At 45.2% G+C, this 22,864-nt stretch overlaps 1 protein-coding gene across 1 annotated transcript in view; it reads right to left on the bottom strand.

Annotated features, from left to right (window-relative positions):
• The window catches only part of cfap61 (cilia and flagella associated protein 61), a gene marked incomplete at both ends in the record, with an annotated part of 51,407 nt that extends 42,779 nt beyond the window's left edge, over positions 1-8,628 (bottom strand). Inside the window, one exon of the mRNA XM_084309239.1 lies at positions 8,483-8,628. Within this exon, the coding sequence (XP_084165365.1) occupies positions 8,483-8,628 (146 nt within the window). The remainder of the gene's footprint in view (positions 1-8,482) is intronic.
• Positions 8,629-22,864: the final 14,236 nt, after the last annotated feature.

Below are 22,864 nucleotides of genomic sequence, written 5' to 3' on the forward strand. Positions count from 1 at the left end.
AGCTTCCAGTTGGGAGGTTGGAATTATGACCTCAGTGTGTTCCAATGGCCAGCTTGGAAATAGTGAGGGAGAAACAATACCTAGTGTATACGGCACCTTGTACATACTGTTTACCGTTTACTGTTACTCTTACTCATAGTATACATTCGGTTCTAATTATTTATTGCCTATATGTATTGTAACGTATAATATAACCAATAGGGCATACAGACACTTAATAATAATAATAATTCATTACATTTATATAGTGCTTTTCTAGACACTCAAAGCGCTCCCGACAATGTAGGGTGGAAATGGCCTCCTTCAGCACCACTGGTTGGTGTGCACTTGTCTGCACCTTTGTTTATTGTTGTGAAGGATCAGATTAAACCGAATATATGTATTTATTTATATATATATACTTAAATAGTATTTGTATATCGTTTGATATCCCCTGTATATTCCTTGTACAATATGCACTGAATATCCCTTTAGTCTACTAAACAGCCCATAATAGTTTCATTCTACCATTGGACGAGAACCTGGCGCCAGCAGCCATACCCCTAGGTTCAAGTTCAATCGTGCCGCCCAACATGCCGAGGCAAGCCCGGTTCCGCGTAGGAATACGTCTGGCGAAATACGAATGGTACTATTTGTTCACAGCGCATATATATATGGCGCAAGTAAAGTAACAGACGCGAAGCCTCACCCACGACGCACGTGTGGTGCAGTAAGGCCTACTTGGCCTCAGAATAGGCATTGAGATATCGTGTGGATTAATAGTTGAATAGTCATAGTTTGGCACTATACCGTCGAGTTGGACGTATTCTATTAAGCTAATAATAGTCTATTTATGTATGGTGCATCGTTCGGTTAGAGTTATAAAGTTATCAGTACCCCCATCGTTCCTGACGTTATCTGGACGCTTAACCAGGCTGGGCAGACCACTAGTGGTGCTTGCATCCGAGGAGCTCCGGGCCAGGGCGACTGGACCTGTATATTGGATTACTCTACCCGGACGACGGCGAGCCTTCCACGGCTTGGATTATGCTTTGGGTGCTTTGATTATTCCATGGATAATGGCCAACACTGCGGAGTGTTGGAACTACCCCCCGGAGAGGACTCCAGGTGAGACGGCGCTCTACACCAGTGAGGTCGCCTCACGTCTCTCCATTGTGGACCGGCAGCTACCGTCCACCAGAGGGTCCAGCTGTATTCGTCTGCGGACCGAGGTTCTGTGGGCACCGTGTTCAAGACTTTGAATTCTCCCAAGAAACCGTCGGCCAGATGGGATACCGCCAGCGGCTTCTCTAACCCCCCCCTCCTACTGTCTTACAACCAGCGGGACCCCCCCCCCCCCCCCTTAGTGTATCCAGCTATAATCATTTAAGTACCATCGCTATAGTTTCCTAAAGAACCAGGTTGTATACTTACTCCCTGCGTAACCAGAGATTGGACATTCAATGTTGATTTACCTACGAATACTCATTTGCCATACAAGTGCATATTTCAAATCATAAGTGTAAACAAGTGAACGTTGTATATACCTTTTGCTATATTAAATATTCGATTTGTACATTTGTGTGGACTTCGTTTCATCAGGTGGGAAAGTGTTCATCATATTTATATCATGTACTGGATGGCCAGAAGTTAAAGTACAAGAGGTAGTGGTTTAATATTACCATACTTAACAATACAGTCAGGGAATTGTACCCCTCAGTTACAATTGGTCCTTCGAGCCGGAGGGTAACTAGTGTAATATTAATATAGTGTTATTAATATTGAAATGGCCTATGATGAACACTCCACGAAACGGTCCTCCTAACCTAGAACGCCCGCGCAGACGACAGCCACCTCAGTACTTAGAGGATTACACTGTCAGTCAACTACCTAGCCTTCGACAAACGGTAAACGCGGTAAAAGTAGAAAGTAAAATTATGTCTGACCTTAACGACCAGGTTTCCCCGACCACAGAGGCCCTAGTAGGTTCTAATGTAACTGACCAAGCTCACGGTGGGGACCAGGAGGGAGCTGACATGCCTTTACCCCCCGCCACTACCGAAGAAGTAGTCCCCGACCAGCCCCGGGAGGAAGACAACCCTACAGAGAGAGAACTCTGCACGGAAGAAGAGGAGGAGAGCGCCGAGGAAATAGAGCTCCAGGACTCCCCAACGAGTACACCCAGGAGCGGCTCACCCAGGAGCGGCTCACCTCCACAACCGCCTTCCCCCAGCGAAGCGGAGAGGATGCTACAACAGGCGTTCCTCATCAGCCTGACAGCCTCTACCGAACGCGATCGACTCCAAGCACAGACGCTTAGCGAGCGCGAACATTTTACCATTGAAAGAGAACGCCTCCAAGCACAGCAACGGAGCGAAGAAGAGCGCACACGCCTGGAGATGAGACGCCTTCAGACGGAAGAGAATATGGCAAGAGACCGGCAGAAGAAGACACCACTCTCCTGCAGCATGTCGAGAGGCTATGGACACTAGAGACAATGCCCTTTCAGAACGAAAAGAAAGATATTCGTTCTAAAGAAGACATTTACGCCATCAACCTACTCGAGCAAGGGACAAAGAGAGTCACAGTCGGCGGAGTGATGAGATACGCAACTCCACTCCTGAGGCGAGAGGGAATGCCCACCTTTCACGCAAAGAAAGACGCCACGGAGCGCTATCTATTGAACACGGAGCGGCGCCTAGCCAAAGACCCCGCTCAAGAGGGTGTGTACCGCGCTGAGATTGAGAAGCTAATCACAGCGGGACACGTAACAAAGATTGACATTAAAGAGGCCGATCAGACGACCGAATCATGGTACGTGCCGCATCACAAGGTCCATCACAACGGCAAGGACCGCATTGTGTTTAACTGCAGCTACCAGATCGGATCCCAAAATCTGAATAAAGAGCTCTTGCCCGGCCCCACACTCGGCCCCTCCCTACTAGGCGTGCTACTGCGCTTCCGCCAGGACAAGGTGGCTATCAGCGGGGATATCAAAGGGATGTTCCTGCAGGTGAGACTAGTAGAGGAGGACAAGCCCCTGCTGCGGTTCCTATGGAGAGAGAGGATCGGAGATGAGAACCCAGCCATCTACCAGTGGGAAGTACTCCCCTTCGGAACCACATGCAGCCCGTGCTGTGCTACATTTGCACTACAGAAACACGTCGTAGAGGACCCAACAGCAGATGAAGAGGTCCGACACAGTGTGAAGAACAGTTTCTACGTGGACAACTGTTTACAAAGCGTTTCGACTCAACAAGAAGCCGAGGCTCTCCTAATCAAGCTACGCGCCTCCCTGATCAAAGGCGGCTTTGATCTCAGGCAGTGGGCCAGCAGCGACCCGCACGTATTGCGCAGCCTCTCCCCCGCGGACAAGGCTGCCAGCAGCGAGACCTGGATGGCGACCATCCCAGGAGAAGCCCAAGAAATGACACTAGGACTAGTCTGGCGCTTCAAAACAGACTCGCTCCACTATAGACACAAACCCTTGACTCCAGAGCAGGGAAGGTCGACGGCTACACCGACCACCAGACGGAGTGTGTACAGAACACTCGCCAGACAATATGACCCGTTGGGATGTATTCTACCTTACACCACCAGGGCAAAGATGATTGTACGAGCACTATGGGACAAGGACCAGGGCTGGGACGACCCAATACCCGCACACCTTGCCTCAACATGGAGAGAGTGGGAGACGGAACTCCGCTCACTCCCAGGCGTCAACATACGCCGCAGCTACTTCCCATCCACAGTGAGGCCAGAGACATGCAAGATTGATCTACACGTCTTCAGCGACGCCTCCGAAGTAGCCTATGGATCGGTGGCCTACTTGCGTGCCCAAGAGAAGGGAGGAAAGATACACACTGCTTTCATCCTGGCCCGCTCAAGAATAGCCCCACGAAAGCAACAATCTATCCCGCGTCTAGAGCTCTGCGCAGCCCTAGCAGGAGCGCATCTAGCCACGTTAATCCAACGTGAACTCACCATTCCGGTGCACAGAACAATCTTGTGGTCAGATTCCACGACAGTACTCACATGGATCAAGTCTGATTCATGCAGATACAAAGTCTTCGTGGGAGTCAGAGTCACCGAGATTCAAGAGTTAACCGAAGCAGCGAGCTGGCGGTATGTGGACACCAAACACAACCCAGCTGACGTCATCACCCGGGGAATGTCTCTGGATGACCTCACCCGTCGCAACATCTACAGTGACGGACCAGAATTCCTCAAGCTCCCGGAAGGAGAGTGGCCTACGCCCACCCCACGGGAAGCAAGTAAAGAGGAGGCTGAGAACAAGAAACCTATGTTCTGTGGACTGAGCACAGTCGCCTCCACAGACCCCAACATAGATGACTGCATTACCCTAGAGAGTGCGCAGCAGAGGACATTCCTGTGGCACCACCCAGAGATTCAGTCCACCACTGACATGTCAGCAGCTGACTACGAAGAAGCAGAACTTCTTCTACTACAACGAGCCCAGAGAGACTCGTTCCCCGATGAGCTAGACTGTCTACAGGGAGGAAAGCCCGTCCCATCAGACAGCAGACTGCTCCACCTGGCACCCGAGAGTGACGCCCATAATCTCATCAGAGTGGGTGGTCGCCTGCGGAGAGCCCCCGATCTACCGGATGACATTAAGTACCCGATAGTCTTGAACAGCCGACACAAGGTCACAGAGCTGATCATAAAGAAATACGACGAGGATGTACACCACGCAGGAGCAGAGAGAGTCCTCACGGAGATCGAGGGAGTATTGAACTCAAAGCCCCTCGGTTACGTCTCCAGTGATGTAGCAGATGTCGACCCAGTCACCCCCAACACACTCTTAATGGGGCGGCTGGACCCCGCGCTACCCCAGACAATGTACAGGCCTGAAGAAGCGAACGGCCGAAGAATGTGGAGGTACAGTCAAGTACTAGCTGACAAGTTTTGGAGCAGCTTCCTACTCCACTACCTACCGTCTCTACAGACCCGCCAGAAGTGGGTAAAAGAGAGAGACAATTTGACAGAAGGAACAGTCGTCATGATTATCGACCAGTCACTACCCAGAGCTATGTGGCCGGTTGGCCGCGTAAGCAAAGTGATCACCGGTGCCGATGGCAAGGTCCGAGCAGCTGAAGTACTCGTCCAAGGGCGAACTTACACACGACCCGTGGCGAGGCTAATAGAACTGCCCCGACTCCCAGATACTATCGATGATGACCATGACCCCATGACTTTGTGAGTTGACTGACCCTTACAGCGGACCTTGAGTGGTAGACAGTGCGGTTAATCTGTCTCTGTTTAGCTAATTAGGTGGGACTAATTAGGGGGCGGCTGTTGTGAAGGATCAGATTAAACCGAATATATGTATTTATTTATATATATATACTTAAATAGTATTTGTATATCGTTTGATATCCCCTGTATATTCCTTGTACAATATGCACTGAATATCCCTTTAGTCTACTAAACAGCCCATAATAGTTTCATTCTACCATTGGACGAGAACCTGGCGCCAGCAGCCATACCCCTAGGTTCAAGTTCAATCGTGCCGCCCAACATGCCGAGGCAAGCCCGGTTACGCGTAGGAATACGTCTGGCGAAATACGAATGGTACTATTTGTTCACAGCGCATATATATATGGCGCAAGTAAAGTAGAACTTTCTTTTTAGTCCAGTTCTTTACCCTCCAACAGAGTAACAGACGCGAAGCCTCACCCACGACGCACGTGTGGTGCAGTAAGGCCTACTTGGCCTCAGAATAGGCATTGAGATATCGTGTGGATTAATAGTTGAATAGTCATAGTTTGGCACTATACCGTCGAGTTGGACGTATTCTATTAAGCTAATAATAGTCTATTTATGTATGGTGCATCGTTCGGTTAGAGTTATAAAGTTATCAGTACCCCCATCGTTCCTGACGTTATCTGGACGCTTAACCAGGCTGGGCAGACCACTAGTGGTGCTTGCATCCGAGGAGCTCCGGGCCAGGGCGACTGGACCTGTATATTGGATTACTCTACCCGGACGACGGCGAGCCTTCCACGGCTTGGATTATGCTTTGGGTGCTTTGATTATTCCATGGATAACGGCCAACACTGCGGAGTGTTGGAACTACCCCCCGGAGAGGACTCCAGGTGAGACGGCGCTCTACACCAGTGAGGTCGCCTCACGTCTCTCCGTTGTGGACCGGCAGCTACCGTCCACCAGAGGGTCCAGCTGTATTCGTCTGCGGACCGAGGTTCTGTGGGCACCGTGTTCAAGACTTTGAATTCTCCCAAGAAACCGTCGGCCAGATGGGATACCGCCAGCGGCTTCTCTAACCCCCCCCTCCTACTGTCTTACAACCAGCGGGACCCCCCCCCCCCCCCCCTTAGTGTATCCAGCTATAATCATTTAAGTACCATCGCTATAGTTTCCTAAAGAACCAGGTTGTATACTTACTCCCTGCGTAACCAGAGATTGGACATTCAATGTTGATTTACCTACGAATACTCATTTGCCATACAAGTGCATATTTCAAATCATAAGTGTAAACAAGTGAACGTTGTATATACCTTTTGCTATATTAAATATTCGATTTGTACATTTGTGTGGACTTCGTTTCATCAGGTGGGAAAGTGTTCATCATATTTATATCATGTACTGGATGGCCAGAAGTTAAAGTACAAGAGGTAGTGGTTTAATATTACCATACTTAACAATACAGTCAGGGAATTGTACCCCTCAGTTACATTTATGCTGTTTATTTTTTCTCATATTTCTATATTCAGAAAAAGATTTATTGCCTATATTTATGTCTTTCTACTACTACCCTGCCCATACCGGTAGCTCCCCTCCCCCCTCCCCATGCTGCTCCCTAAGATGTGTAAAGGGGATCAATAAAGGGGATCAATATTATCTTATCTTAGATTATCTATGGGAGAACGTTGCTGGTGTCCTGAGCACAATACATGCAGAGAAACTGTGTTGAATTACCACACTGGTGCTGAAGAGAATCTATTGTCTTATACATTTTAGATTATTAAAACGATGTTGTCTACATAGTATATGCCACCATTGTGACATGATGTCAGATCACTGCATCTCAGTGAAGTCATAGTTGAGAGGTCATGCCCGAGTTTCCTGCTTGGAATTCAAACTCTGAGGGCCGTGAGGTGCGCACTGGAATGGAGTGAAGCAGCGATGCAAACTTAAACCAAGGCTTCACTAAATGATCATAGACTAGAGACACGCGCACGCACACACACACACACACTGTCACACACTGTCACACACACACACACACACAGACAGACAGACAGACAGACAGACAGACAGACAGACACACACACACAATCGGACGCCTGTACGTTAATGCCAAGCAAGCAGTGCAAAAATGCTTCCGCATTCGTCACCGCACGCTAGTGCGGTAAAGCGCCCTTCTTTTCAGACAAATGCTACCGTGCGTGCACCGGCGGCGGCGTGCTCGCTCAGGTAGGTGCGTGCGTGCGCCGGCGTGCTCGCGCGAGGTGCCCGCGCATGCGACACGAGCGGAGCTCAATATATATAAGTCACCGCCCCTAAATTCAGTATCTAGCAATAGCTCAATTGGCAAGGACACATGGCTGTGGATCCTATGGCTTGTTTGCTGGCGAGTTCGAATCCCATCGAAAATATTTTTTAACGTGATTTTTTTTTAACGTGTATTCTTTCGCCGATTAAGGTTAGGCATTGTTTCGGAGTTGGTTAAGGTTAGAACGGTTAAGTTTAGGCGCTGTTAAGGAGCTGGTTAAGGTTAGAGTTTGTCAAAGAGAATGGCAATATAATTTCTATGGTTAAGGTTAGGCATGGTTTCGGAGTTGGTTAAGGTTAGAACGGTTAAGTTTAGGCGTTGTTAAGGAGCTGGTTAAGGTTAGAGTTTGTCAAAGAGAATGGCAATAGACAGCCTATTTCCGCGCGACCTGGGCGCTGGGCGGCGGAAAATGAAAGGCGCATTACTGCATGCCACTACGGTAAGTTTTTGCACTGCTTGCTTGGCATAAAGCTACACGCCAATCGGACTGCCCAGCACCAATATTCCCATACCTTATAATCTCCTTTAGACTTCCATCAGCAAAAATTGACTGTGCCACAAAAAGGTGCAGGAAAAGTGTGTTCAGAGGCTGCAATGAAGAGGGAAAAAAGTTACTACTGCACCAGTCAACACAGAGTATATAGTAATTACAACATAAAATAATGGGTCTATAATAGCCTTGATTGATGATACCAACCGTGCATTTCTCAGTGCTGAAATTGTCATGTAGAAAAGGTTCCCAGTGAGCTTGATCTACAATGTCTCCGATGGGATAATCAAAGAACGCTGCATGGGCCAGAACTTCATTCCTTGCACTGGTCAGGGTTACTGCCAGATTGGCTTTCTCTCTGTCAATTAAAGAACATTTAAGTACTCTGTCAAATTAAACAACACACCTGGCTTAACATCCAGATATTCACGTATGTGACATTGAAACATCGCCGTTTTCAACTTTCCAGTACTTACAAAAGTTGTATTACATTGATTCTCCCAAAAACTGCAACTGTGGTGGGATTGATTAGGCTATCGATCTCTTGGGCATCAGCTGATTCTGTTCTCCTTACAGTTACTGCTTCGATTATTGTACCACAGGTCGATGTTATGTTCTTCATCTTCATGGACTGATTGACAGAGGTAAGATACAAATCGGTAACGTTAACATGTGACAGGCGGCCGACACAATAACAAACAACTGCAGCTAAAACAAACAACAGCAACACATCTTGACAAGCTAACGTTGCGTGGTATGGCATTCGAATAATTCAGTCAACTGTGTCCCTCTTCGGCAGTTAACGTCACGTTACGTTACCCACTCACCTGTTCTTTATGTCTAACGTTACGACACTGGATATGTGAATGTGTTTAACGTTTCCACTACATGCTATTGCTACTGCTTGCGAACTAATATTCAAAGTAACACTTCTGGGCCAGACAGCTACAGATTGACATTAGCTAATTAAGCTAACTAGAAAAAGACAGTTCGCGTTACTGTGTCGATGGGGATGTTAGTTAGTAACCATAGCAACATAACGTCGAATTACGTCGCGGGGAGAAACGTCATTTTCAAAGCATGCTGGGTAACGTCACGATACCATGAAGTCAACAGAGCCATGGCTCTGGAAGTCAAGTGTCTCAACATTTGATCGTGTTTTTATTGATGTTTTATGTTTTTTTTATCAACAATTACACATTCAAGCGATCTTGCTATGAAGAATGTGAACTCAAATCACCTCAAGTAAAATCAATAAAAAGGTAAGTTATTGACCTAAACAAATTATTAACCATATCAATTAGGGTTATAAGGTCAATATAAAATAAGTGTTCAATAGTTTTCCATAGCCTACCTAAACATGATTTAGCAGAAAAGACGAGCATAAGAGAAAATATAAAGCATAAAAAAGGAGATGTTGTAGGATCATTGTTTGACAGAATGACAGTAACCTGACATAATGATTGAACTGACACTTGTCCCTGAGCCTAATGAATTATCACAAAGTAAGACATATAATTCGAAAATAAATCAGTATTAACATTAGAGAAATAAACCTAAATCTGATCAGATTTCAGATGTTCACGTGTAGTTTCATTATAGAAACTATTTAAGAATACACCTCAGAAATGAAATGATTACAGGGGTGCAGGACCACACATGGTGCCAGGTGACATACTGTAGACATTCTAAGCATAATAGACTACAACTGACCGTATAGAATGACCCCTGACCCCTGAAAGAAACAGTATATCTTTAGTAGGCTTAAGTTCTAGGTGCTAAGGATTTCCTTTATCACAAATGGGGCCCTCCCAAATGACTTATATAATAATAATTCAACTATAATTACAGATTTTTGTGATCAACAACCAGGAGTTACCTGTCTTCTTTCTTACCTTGGGAATAGCGGCACCTGCTGATCTGCTACAATGAATACAGCCTCATTTCATAGCCAGACGTTCCAGGAAAATACTGTATTTATTTGATTATTTAACCTTTATTTCACCAGGAAAGTCCCACTGAGATTCAAAATCTCTTTTCCAAAGGAGACCTGGCTAAACCTGGCAGCAGTGGTTACACAATGAACACGTACAACAGACAATACAGTAGAAATACAAAGTAGAAATAAAAAGTGGTAAAAATAAGTAGCTTACAGTAAAAATGTCATATTGCATATATCGGAAAAACAGCTATGGATCAGGAACAGGAGCAAACATCTTGCATACGATCTGCCAATGATTTGTTTGAACTGAGTTAAAGGAACAAAGTGATCAAGCTGGAGCTTTGACTGAATGTTTTCCTGGACCAGGGTGCAAAATAACCACTCTGACACTGACTCTGGGGACTTTGAGAAGAATGCAGGACTGTGATCTTAATCTGTAGGCATTGGTGGATATTTGGAGAGTGGTCAAGTAAGAGTGTCGTTTTCCAACGATGGCTTTGTAAATACAAATGTATCAGTTTATCTGCTGTAGAGGGATGATTATAACCACAACTTCCCCTCCACCCGGGGCCGGACCTAGTACATTTGGTGCCCTAGGCAAGCATCACCCCTGGCGCCCCGGATGGCTTTTGCGTCTTCATAGTTCTCTAGTCTTGCCTCGATGCTCGCTTCGACACACACTCCACCGTTCCCATCAATGAGCCGGCATGTTCTGACAACTCTACTTCTTCCAGACCGACCATCAGCATTTCACATTTTTGGCACAATTTTCCCTTATGTTAGATTCTTCTTTTTACATGTCAAAATATTGGTTGCAGATATAGAAAGGGGCGCAAAAAACGAATATTATAAAAAAAACATTAATATATATATATATATACAGTATATTATTATTATATATATTTTTTTCTGGGCTCAGTTTTTGCCGCAGTTCTAGGCAACCGCCTATAGCCATGAAGTGCTTTGAGAAGCTAGTGAAGGGCTACATCTGTTCCTCCCTCCCCATCAACCTGGACCCCCTGCAATTTGCATACCGCCCCAACAGGTCCACGGAGGACGCCATAGCCCATGTGCTGCACACAGCAGCATCACACCTGGACAAGAGGCAGGGGAACTATGTGAGAATGCTATTCATCGACTACAGCTCAGCATTCAATACCATAGTCCCCTCCAAACTCATAGCCAAGCTCAGGGACCTGGGCTTGAACTATGACCTCTGCCAGTGGGTCTTGGACTTCCTGATGGGCAGACCCCAGGTGGTGAGAGCAGGCAACTGCACCTCCTCATCCATCACCCTCAACATAGGGGCCCCACAGGGCTGTGTTCTGAGTCCCCTCCTCTACTCCCTGTACACACATGACTGTGTGGCTCAGCGGAGCAACAACACAATCATCAAATTTGCTGACGACACAGTAGTGGTGGGCCTGATCTCTGCAAACGACGAGAGGGCCTACCTGGAAGAGGTCAAGGTCCTGGCGGGATGGTGCCAGGAGAACAGACTCTCCCTGAACGTCAGCAAAACAAAGGAGATGATTGTGGACTTTAGGATGTCGGGGGTCAAGGACTACAGCCCCCTCAGCATCGACGGGGCACCGGTTGAGAGAGTGAACAGTTTTAAGTACCTCGGAGCCCACATATCCGAGGACTTGACATGGACCACACACATTGACAGTGTTGTGAAGAAGGCACGACAACGCCTCTACTTCCTCAGGCGCCTAAGGAAGTTCCAAGTCAGTCAGAAGATCCTTAAGAACTTCTACTCATGTACAATAGAGAGCATCCTGACTGGCAACATCACCTCCTGGTTTGGGAATAGCACCACACAAGACCGAAGCAGACTACAAAGAGTGACACGTTCAGCGGAACGCACAATTGGAGGGGGGCTTCCCACCCTCCAGAACATTTACAACAAGCGGTGCAGGGGTAAGGCTAAGAGAATCATCAAGGACTCCAGCCACCCGAACAACTGCCTCTTTGAACTGCTGCGATCAGGCAAGCGATACCGGAGTCTCAAGGCAAGCACAGAAAGACTCAGAAGAAGCTTCTATCCCCAGGCCATCAGGCTGCTCAACGAACAATAAACACTATGCAACAACCATCAAATGCACACAGCACACACATCCACATGCACACACTCACTTTAAACAAACAACACACTGCAGCACCCACTCTCCACACTTTAGATCACCTAAACACACTTTATATTTATTGGTAAAGGATTTGCACTACAACTCGTACACCTTACTGTAAATTGTACCTAAATTGTACCTCATCCCATTTCTGCTTTGCACTATATAGTATTGTATATTAGTATATTGCATAGTATATTGTATATTGTATGGTAACTCAGTTACTTCTAGTCTGCATCGAACATTGTACATATGTCTATACTGAACACTGGGACCTCTATTTTTACTTCTTTTTACATGCTACTTTATTTTATTTCATACTTATCTTGTCTAGCACAGTCTCTGGAGCGTAACAGTAAGAAGCATTTTGTATAAAAGTATTCTGTACTTCTGTATGACAACTATTAAATAAACTTGAACTTGAAACTATAGGAAGCTCCGCCCCTGCCTCCACCCCTCTTATATTTTCAAAAGCCAGTATTGGGTCCAATTCTCTAAAGACTATTAATTAGGCTCTTTTGCGGTTTGACACTATCTGCCCAGTGAATGGACTGCATTATGATATATAGTGCTTGTATCCAAAGCACTTTACAACTTGTGCCTCACATTCACCCATTCACTCACACATTTGAATGGTAACCATTCAAAGTGCCAACCTGCTCATCGGGAGCAGTTAGGGGTTAAGTGTCTTTGCTCAAGGACATTTTGACAGGCTGCCCGGGAGGAGCCGGAATCTAACCGGGAACGTTCTGATTACCAGACGACCGCCCTACCACTGTCGCCCCAGTGGTGAGAAAATATTTTTTCCCAACCGACTGATCACTGAGTCAGCATCTTGACCAGTGCAGGAACCACATGTGTCAGCACTGTTCCATTTGGCAGATGCTACGGTGACCCACTTCTCAGGCAGGTTCAGGCAGGTTCAGCCAGCCATTAGGCAGTGATGGACCTGCTACGTGCTCAAGGGTCTGTCTTTGGGTGCATTATGTAACTTTCGCAGATTTGGGGGGATTTTGATTTAGGCAAACCTCTCACTTAAAATGTAGTTGTTGTTTTGTCTCATTAATATGTAATTTATTTTTTATTTTTTATTCCATACATTTTTGAGCTTTCTGTATTTTTCACCCATCCCAATTTAGTCGTTATGCCAATTCCCTTCCTGGTCGCTGTGCGCATTGCCCGACTGTTGGTGGCCTGGGGAGGGTGTAGAACTACTGTACCACATGCCTCCTCCGATACATAAGATAAGATAAGATATTCCTTTATTGATCCCCTTGGGGAAATTCAGGCATCATAGCAGCATGGGGGAGGGGGAGGGGAGGTACAGGTAGTAGAAGACATACAGGTCACAGAATTGAAGTACAGTGGAGTAGCCAGTCACTTCTTTTCACCTGACAGCGAGGAGTTGCACTGGGGGAACTTAACACGTGCAGAGGTTCATGCTATTTCCCCCAGATCCCCTCCCTGCTGAACAGGCGCCCGACCGACCAGTAGGAACAACCAGGACACTGACAGCTGGATTCGATCCCAGAGTCTCTGCGGTGGTAGGCGAGTCCTTGGTCCACTGCGCTACCCAGCCGCCCTAAGAATGCTATTTTTAACTAAATTGTCTCAGGAGCTACATTTTGTGGGAAGAAAGGGTCCTGAACATTTGCAACTATGGGCTTCTGACTTCTGCGTAAAAAAAAACAGGCGGAATTTGCAATCAGTAGCAAAGGTCTTGGAAACTTTGAGGCAGAATCCTGAAAGATCATTTGATGTATAAAAAACAACAAAAACAATATATATTCTAATCCCCTAATTCTGTACATTTTTATTTAAAACCGGTTACCCCCACCTCAACCTCCAAATTAATCAATTAGTTGCTACATTATGTACTGTAGGCCAGGGGTTCCCAAACTTTTCAGGCCAGGGCCCAGAAAATAAGGCGTCAGAGAGCCGCGGCCCAATGCACATCGTCAGGCTTTTTTTTTTTTTTTTGCCAGGCGACCGATTTTTTAAGCCAACAAATATCACTTCAATCCTATTAAGTTAGTTCAAGTTAGTTATTCATTTATATGTGCTATTTATGAGAGGGCTAACTTGTTGCAAAATAATAATGATAATAATAATAGCCTCATTAAAATACTATTGTTGCTTCGGTTGTTTTCAGCGTTTTATGTGCATAATCTGTTATTTAGTTTGAAATGTTCGTTGAAATAAGTAGATTTTTCGTTTTTGTTTATTTATTAAGTTAATATAAAACTATATAGTCACATTTTAGAATACAATAGAATAGAATTTTAGAATACAACTAGAAACACTGTCCTGGCCTGCTTCTAAGTTCAGTGGCCTGACAATTTTTTTTTTTTTTTTTTTTTTTTTAAATCATCTCGCGGCCTACCCGTGGCTGTTCGCGGCCCACCTTTGGGTCGCGACCCCGACTTTGGGAACCACTGCTGTAGGCTACACTGTCGGAATATTTTAAAACAAATTTTAACACACTCCAACCAACCCTGTAGGCCCATCCAGGGCCCAAGAGACCATAGGAAAATAAATAAGTGGAAACATTCTGAAAGCTCTGAGTTCACAACTTGATGATGTGGTGAGCCAATGGAAGTTAAAATTAATAATATCTTTTTGGAAAATGTTACATATTACAACTGGTCTCATCTTTTTCCTCCGTCATTATGACTTTGCATTTAGTTAGCTACATCGTTAGCCTCAGTGGCTTCAAGACGCATTGCCCTGTTGCCTAGCAACCGTGTCCTCACAAGTCACGACATCAACCGATTGAACACCAAGCATCCAAGGAAACTATAAAAGAAGGAAGAAAACGAGTAGTGTGTGAACGCATATTGGTGCCAAGTATGGAAACTTTCAGTTCAGCTGACAGTTTGCTTATGACCAGTCATTTAAACAGGTTATTACCTCGGATGTAAGAATCATGACATTTGTTGCATTCTTAACTAGCTAACATTTAATATATTGGTTCTTCAGCTAGTTTATATATTTAGAATTTTATATTTTATGAGTGTTCTTGGCACCAAAGGTTGGCACCAAGGAGAGCATAGAATGCTGGTATTCTGACGTGATGATGACCCTTCCTTCTTTTATAGGTTCCTTGCAAGCATTGTGTACTTCCCATGTTAAGACCCCGAACTCACAAGTTCCGTTTGAAGGCAGTATGCTCCGGTGTTCTACTTTGGACCAAATCTCTGAAGTCTGTCCTCCATTTTGTCTCCATCTGTTTGGAGATGCTACAGCATCATCAAGTGACAATATTCTACAGGCATGCATGTTGAGCAGGGAAATATTGTTACACTAGATTTAGTAGATTATAAACACAAACTTTATTTTGACCTGAACTAGTAGATATGCTGATAGCCTTTATTTTGAAGGAGCGAAAGGGGGCAAGTTTGACTTCTCATTTATTGGGATAACTTGGTTTTTACATTTATTTAAGGCTCTGCCTGTTGTTTATTTACCAAAAGAGATGTCCTGTATTCATTCCAAGGTAAATATCAGCCTGATCTTGTTCATGAGGAATATATATATCTCAAGAGAACTGTTTGTATTCACAGCTAACATGTACACATGATCGACATAAGTATAATACTAGGCATGCTTGTAGGGAAACGTTCACACTGCTACTACCAAAAACCAATGCAGCAAAGAAAACTGTGTTATATAGAGCCATGTCATATTGGAATAAACTGCCAGTACATCTTACTCAGATAACCAGTAAGATAAGCTTTAAAAATAATTTGAAAAGAGCATTGAGAGAAAAAGAAATTAGTTTACATTAAAGAAAAACACAGATACTGTAGTTTACACTGTAAAGATATGACTGTCTGAGAGTTGAATCCCTTTTATTGTATTTTCTGTGATCTGATACTCTGTGTGTGTACTGTAATGCTATTTTGAATTATTTTTATATGTAGGAATATTGGAATATATTTTTAAATGTATGCTACTATAATGTTATGTATGTATGTACTGTTTTTGTTGTGTGTGGACCCCAGGAAGACTAGTTGCTGCTGCGGTGATGACTAATGGGGATCCGTAATAAAGATAAAGATAATAGCTTCACCTATTGCTCTAGATCTAGAATGTCCCTTAAAACACACTAGCCAGGGCCACGGCCCCATCTGCAGCATATAAACAGGTGCTGACCCCGAACTCTCCCTCTCGCTTCTTTCACGCTGTAAAGATAGCTTATGCACACCTTCAAACAACAGAAAACCGTCTCCTCGATGCACATGGACAAGATTCCAGCACCAAAACGGTCCTTTTTCAAGACTAACCGAGGCGAGACCTGGCGGCGTCCACCGCTCCAAACCAACACCTACTTTCAGCGCCTGGAAAAAGCTGAAGAAGCAGAGTAGGAGTACCGCTTCACTAATGTGGAACGGCCCTACCCTCTCCATCACCCTTGACGCTTCAGCTGGAGGCGGACGACCAGTGTGCCATGCAGGCCCTGGCGAGCGCCGGTGAGCGAGGCCCCTCCCCCTGTGTCCCCGGGACGGCGGCGTTCAGGATGAGAGAGCCAAGCATGTGCCAAAACGTCACCGAGTCCCAAGGCTCATCAAAGCTGCGGTTCCAATTCCCACACTCGGTGCCATGGTGGGCGAGTATTTTCACGGTCCTGCGACAGTCCTTTCTGTGCCCACGGTTTCCCTCCATTGGTCCTTACACTGCTGAGGCTTGGACACGTCCAGTGTCGAACCCAATACCAGGGCTTATCTACCTTTCACACAGATAGAGGGCCGTGCGAGGCAGCAGAGAGGCGGCATTCCGCGGCTGGATAAACAGTTGGCCTCCCTCCTCTGCCCTGATACCATCTGGCACCCGGGTGTGATACTGAAACCAAAACAGCGTCTCCATCGCCATCTGTGTGAGTTAGCAGACGAGCTATATTCCTGCACAGAGCGCCGCTACAAGAAGTAATATCGCTCTTCTCTCATCTTTCCTGTCCAAAGCGGCAGCTGGGAAAGTTCAGCTGGAACCAAAGGATATGGAAATCCTGGCTCAGTCCTCAGGCGCCGTTCTTCACCTCAGGTTCAGGTTTTTCGCTGCGGGGAATGTTATGGCTCTTTCTAGCTTCCTAGAGAAACATATGGCTGTCTGTCAGTCCAACCTTGATGAGTTTAGGAAAAAAGCTCTCATATGCGCTCCCATTTCTGAGGACAGTCTCTTCCCTTGAGGAGGTGACCACTGCATGCCAGTGTATTTTCACTCCTGTCCCTGTGATTCAATTAAAGAAATTCCTCCGTCCCGATCCCGGTGTAAGTTACAAAAATGACTCCTCTCCGTCCCGTTCCTGTTTTAAGAAAATAATAATAATAATTTTAGTACAGGGCGACAGTGGTAGAGCCGTCATCTGGTAATCAGAAGATCAGAAGGTTCCTGGTTCGATTCCAGCTCCTCCTGGGCATTGTGTCGAAGTGTCCTTAAGACACTTAACCCCTAACTGCTCTCGATGAGCAGGTCGGTGCCACCTTGCATGGTCGCCTCCGTCGTCTGTGTGTGAATGTGAGGCTTGTTAAATGCTTTGGATAAAGCGCTATATAAATGCAGTCCATTCACTCTTTGTTTCCCATCACAATTTTGTTCAGAAACAAGAAAACTTCACACATAGGTACAAATATATTGCTATAAATGTGTTTTATTTCATTTATATACGAATTATTAATCTTGTTCCACCTACTCCCCTTGATTTTTATTCCATTATTTTCTGAAGCCATTTGTTTTTTCCGACACCACAGGCTCACTCAGCACCGCCAGACTCACAAGCGCCGATGCGGCATCCGCTACTGTCTCAGCCCCCGCCGGCCAGTGGTTCCAGTGTGCCTGGTCCGATCACTGGCGACCAACGTTCTTCAGGTCAGTCTGGTTAGAGCCATCCATCAGTGCCCAAGAGGTGCAAGTGACTGGCAGATCGAGCCAGCTACACCCGCGCCTCCACCCTGTCGATGCTGCGGTGAGATATGTTGATGTGTTCAGTAAAGAGAAAAATAAAGTCTGTTCGACCGAACGGTGTTACATGGTCCACGAAAGAGCAAAGGTTTCCAACCAAACTCCCCTGCTGCCATAAACACTCAGCCAGTCATAAACACCGACACAGTTTGGTGGTAGAATGCCAGCATCGCAGTCAACCTGGGAGCTCTCTCTCGCACACTGTCCTCATTTCTGGAACCCTCCCTCATCATCAGACTATCTCCGTCTAGCTGGGGACGCTGTCTGGGTTCCTTGTTTTCCAATAGAGAATTTCTGTGTAGGAGGAAACTATGCACTGGAATCCCCTTTGTGTCCTTTCTCTTAGCCTTTTCCTCTGACTCTGTCAGTATTTGTTGTATGGCTGGTGAGTTTTTACACATGGTGCGCATTACGCATGGTAATACAGCTCTGTCTACTGAATATTCCTCCAAATGTGGCAGGGTTTGAGCTTTTTATCTCTTTAATTGGTCATTTGGAGGGGGTACATTCATGGTTCATGGATCAGGGTTACATGTTCACTTCACCATATAATCCAATAGATGAAGCACAGCTGGCATGAAATATAATGATAGTTATTAACATAACTGTAGTTATATGATTGCTGGCAGTGTGTTTAGCATTTTCTTTTACCACCCTGTTGGCCCTAGTTTTCTTTTTATGTGAAAGAAGCTATGGAGGGTGAGTGCAGGGCCAGCACGTGCTTATGTGCTACAGGTGTGGGCGTGGCCCTGGTCAGTGATACTGTAGGTGCACTGCATAAAAGTCTTTCAGCCAAAGGGCAAGACTTTGCCAGCAATCATATAACTAGTGTTATGTTAATAACTATCGATTTCTACCTCTGTTATGTGTTGAAAGTGGTGTTGGTGGTTGGCAGGTGCAGTGGAGCACACTTACGGGAGCGAGGCCTTGATATTTCAATGCAGGTATATGGATTTGCATTATTTATTTATTTTTTGCACACTATTTTATAGTACATATTTATTTTAATTGAAAATTACATGTAATGTAAAAGTTGTTACACTGTGTGAGTGTTCCCATAATGTGTTCACTCTGCTTCTAGACGTTGAGAGTGACAAGGTGTGGTGGAGCGAGACCTGTGTTGCTCACCACTGTTTTTATTTGATTGTTTTAATGCTGGCAGAGGACAAAATATAAATTGACCTTCAGATTGATTGATTGATTGAAAACTTTATTAACAGATTGCAGAATGGGTACAATACAGTACAGCTCAATACACACAATTGTTTTTTTTTTATCCACGTTTTCTCCCATTTTTCTATATTTTCTCCCATCCCAATTTCGTATCATCCAATTCAACCCTCCCCTGTCACGGACGCTGTTTCTTGCCTCCCAGAAGCCGGATGCAATGTGGACTAAGTCATACATAGCACAAGTCCCCTCCGGTACTTGAGGTAACAGCAGTCGCATCTTTTCACCTGCGCAGCTCGATCTCTCAGTGGCGAGGAGTAACGCGTGGGAGGCTCACGCTGCCCCCGACACTTCCTGATTCTACTGCGCAGGCGCACCAACCGACCTGTAGGAGTCGCTGTCCACAATGCCCGATCCCCACCCATCAGTTTCCCACCCCCTAATACGGCCAATGTGTATTAGTACGGACGACCAGCTAAACTGAAAGCAAATGTGGAGCGCTGGGCTCGAACTGACGAGCCCAGCGTCTCCAGCATTTCGTGGCGAGCGCCTTGCCCACTACGCCACATAGCCGCCCAATACACACAATTGTTAAGGGGATGCAGACCAGAGAAAGACTTTCGTCTTGTTTACATCAGGGTCCCCCATTTTCAATTCATCATAACATATATGACATATATTATAGACAGTACTACATTTTATGACATACCAGATTTACAAATACACTACTGTTTGTGATACAAAAAGAGTCTAAAAAAGAGAGTATATACATTTGACATAGAAACTGTACACATGTATTATTGGGTTAGGACATTTACTGTACATTTACAGGGGCCAGTTTCGAATTGCAGTCTCCCGTAGGTGTTCTTTTAGAGAAGTTTTGAAAGTGGGTAGTGATTCACATTCCTTTACAGCTTTGGGTAGGGCGTTCCACATTGATGTGGCATAATTGCTAAACGTTTTTAGTCCCTTGTTTGAGCCGAATCTGGGTTTAACATGATTTGTGGGCAGGGGTGAGGTGGGTTCTAGGAGTAAGGTCAAGTAGTAGTCTGACCAGTTTGTTTTGTGATGTTTGTAATCTTGTTTTTAGTGCCTTTGAGGTGCTTTGGTACCATGAGGTGCAAGCATAGTCGTAGTACCCTTGAATGAGTGCTCCTGCCAGAGTCTTCGGGGTGTTCTTGTTTACCAGAGAGGAGATCCGGTACAAGAATCTAGTTCGTTGGTTGACTTTTTTGATTACATTGGATGCCATTTTGTCACAGGAAAGATTTGCCTCTAGGATGGAACCCAGGTAAGGTAATTTCATCTTTCCTTGTGACAATATTGTCACCCACTGTAACTGAGAAGCCGTCGGTCTTGCTGAGTTTGTTATTTGATCCGAAGAGAATGGACTCTGTTTTACCCAGGTGTAATGATAGTTTGTTATCAGTGAGCCAGGTGCAGATTCTGCCGAGTTCTGAGCTGAGGGTTTTTTCAACCTGTAACTTTCTGGTCCTTTCTTCCTTTAAGTTTTGCATGTGGGTCTGTTATAAATATATATAATGATCAGCTTACCTGGTCGTTGCAGCATCATCTTTCGCACGCAAGAACTACACAGCACAGAGTGAAACCTGCTACACAATAACTAACACAGCACAGAGTGAAACCTGCTACACAATAACTAACGCAGCACAGAGTGAAACCCGCTACACAATAACTAACACAGCACAGAGTGAAACCTGCTACACAATAACTAACGCAGCACAGAGTGAAACCCGCTACACAATAACTAACACAGCACAGAGTGAAACCCGCTACACAATAACTAACACAGCACAGAGTGAACCCTACTACACAATAACTAACACAGCACAGAGTGAACCCTGCTACACAATAACTAACACAGCACAGAGTGAAACCCGCTACACACACAGGTATAGCCAGCTCTGGAGTGGTAAGCTGATTAATGGATACTCTATTTTCTCAGTTGACTGTGAATGTGTTTTGTCTCAATTTCACCCTTCTGCTATTCTGGCTCCAGTTACAATAGTCCGGGGGGGGGGGGGGGGGGGGGAGGGGGTTGGCACAGTTCCCTGTTTAACAACTGTAGAATCACTGACACTGAGCTTCTCCCGTAAACTACGGGAAAGTGGACAAGGTTGCCCTTTCAACCTCAGAAGCTGGTGGAATCCACGAGGAACTGACATAGAGGCTCTGCGATGAAGTTTATGAAACAATCCATCATGGACACGGAAGACAAGGTGATGCAGGCTACTGCACAACAGGTGCGGTAAGGCGTGGAGGCGGAGGTAGCATGGTGCACTTGGCGGCCAGAAGCTAGCAAATGGTGAGCAGACAGAATGGTTCACAATGGTCTGAGGTTATTGATGGGGTAGCCAATCGGTGTGTAGGCTAGATGGCTCAGTGAGAAATAAAGTTTTCTAAAGGTTTTAAATATTTAAAATATATATTGTTTGTTCAATAATGTCCTCTGTGAGGTGTGGTGGTTTCCATCACATACAAAATTGTCAAGTGATATTTGTATTTGTATTTATTTATTAACACAGAGTTAAACAAAAGTCAAAGAAAATACATAATAACCATATTGTGATTATAATATACATTTTCCTGCTACACTTGACCTATCTCAAGCTCTGCCATCTTTCTTTGATCCTCCCATCACAACTGTTGCTCGTTTGTCCAAGGAAAGCAACAGTTGTGATTGGAAGATCAAGAAACGTGGGTGGGGTTTGAGACTGGTCAATTTCCTGTGGTGAGCAGAATCAAAACCTTCCATTAATGTGTTTTGCCTTTGGAAATTAACTGTTAGTTATTTTTGTATGTTATTTTGCAACAGTATTGAGAAGGGAAGTATTTAAATGTAAACATTTGGGTTATACCACCATGTGCAGGAACCCCTCTTGGGGTTGGACATTCAAGTTCAAGTTTCAAGTTTGTTTATTATGTCACAACAAAATACAGAATACTTTATATGAAATGCTTATTTCTAACACATAAATCTATCACAATCATGGGCGGCTACATGGCGTAGTGGGCAAGGCGCTTGCCATGAAATCTGGAGACGCTGGGCTTGCCTGTTCGAGCCCAGCGCTCCACATTTGCTTTCAGTTTAGCTGGTCGTCCGTACTAATACACATTGGCCGTATTAGGGGGTGGGAAACTGATGGGTGGGGATCGGGCGTTGTGGACAGCGACTCCTACAGGTCGGTTGGTGCGCCTGCGCAGTAGAATCAGGAAGTGTCGGGGGCAGCGTGAGCCTCCCACGCGTTACTCCTCGCCACTGAGAGATCGAGCTGCGCAGGTGAAAAGATGCGACTGCTGTTACCTCAAGTACCGGAGGGGACTTGTGCTATGAATGACTTAGTCCACATTGCAGCCGGCTTGTGGGAGGCAAGAAACAGCGTTCGTGACAGGGGAGGGTTGAATTGGATGATACGAAATTGGGATGGGAGAAAATATAGAAAATGGGAGAAAAAGTGGATAAAAAAAAAATCTATCACAATCATTTTGATAGATATTAATGACATTAATCTATTACAATCTTTTCTTAATACATACTTTTTTCCCCTTCCCCCCCATAGATTTTAATGACAGAAATATATTACAAACCTTCAGGGAGTTTGCTCATTCTCAAACCTTCATTCTTTGCTCATTTTGTG

The sequence above is a fragment of the Notolepis coatsorum genome, assembly GCF_963971535.1.
Source record: "Notolepis coatsorum genome assembly, chromosome: 1".
Taxonomy (NCBI): Eukaryota; Metazoa; Chordata; class Actinopteri; order Aulopiformes; family Paralepididae; genus Notolepis; species Notolepis coatsorum.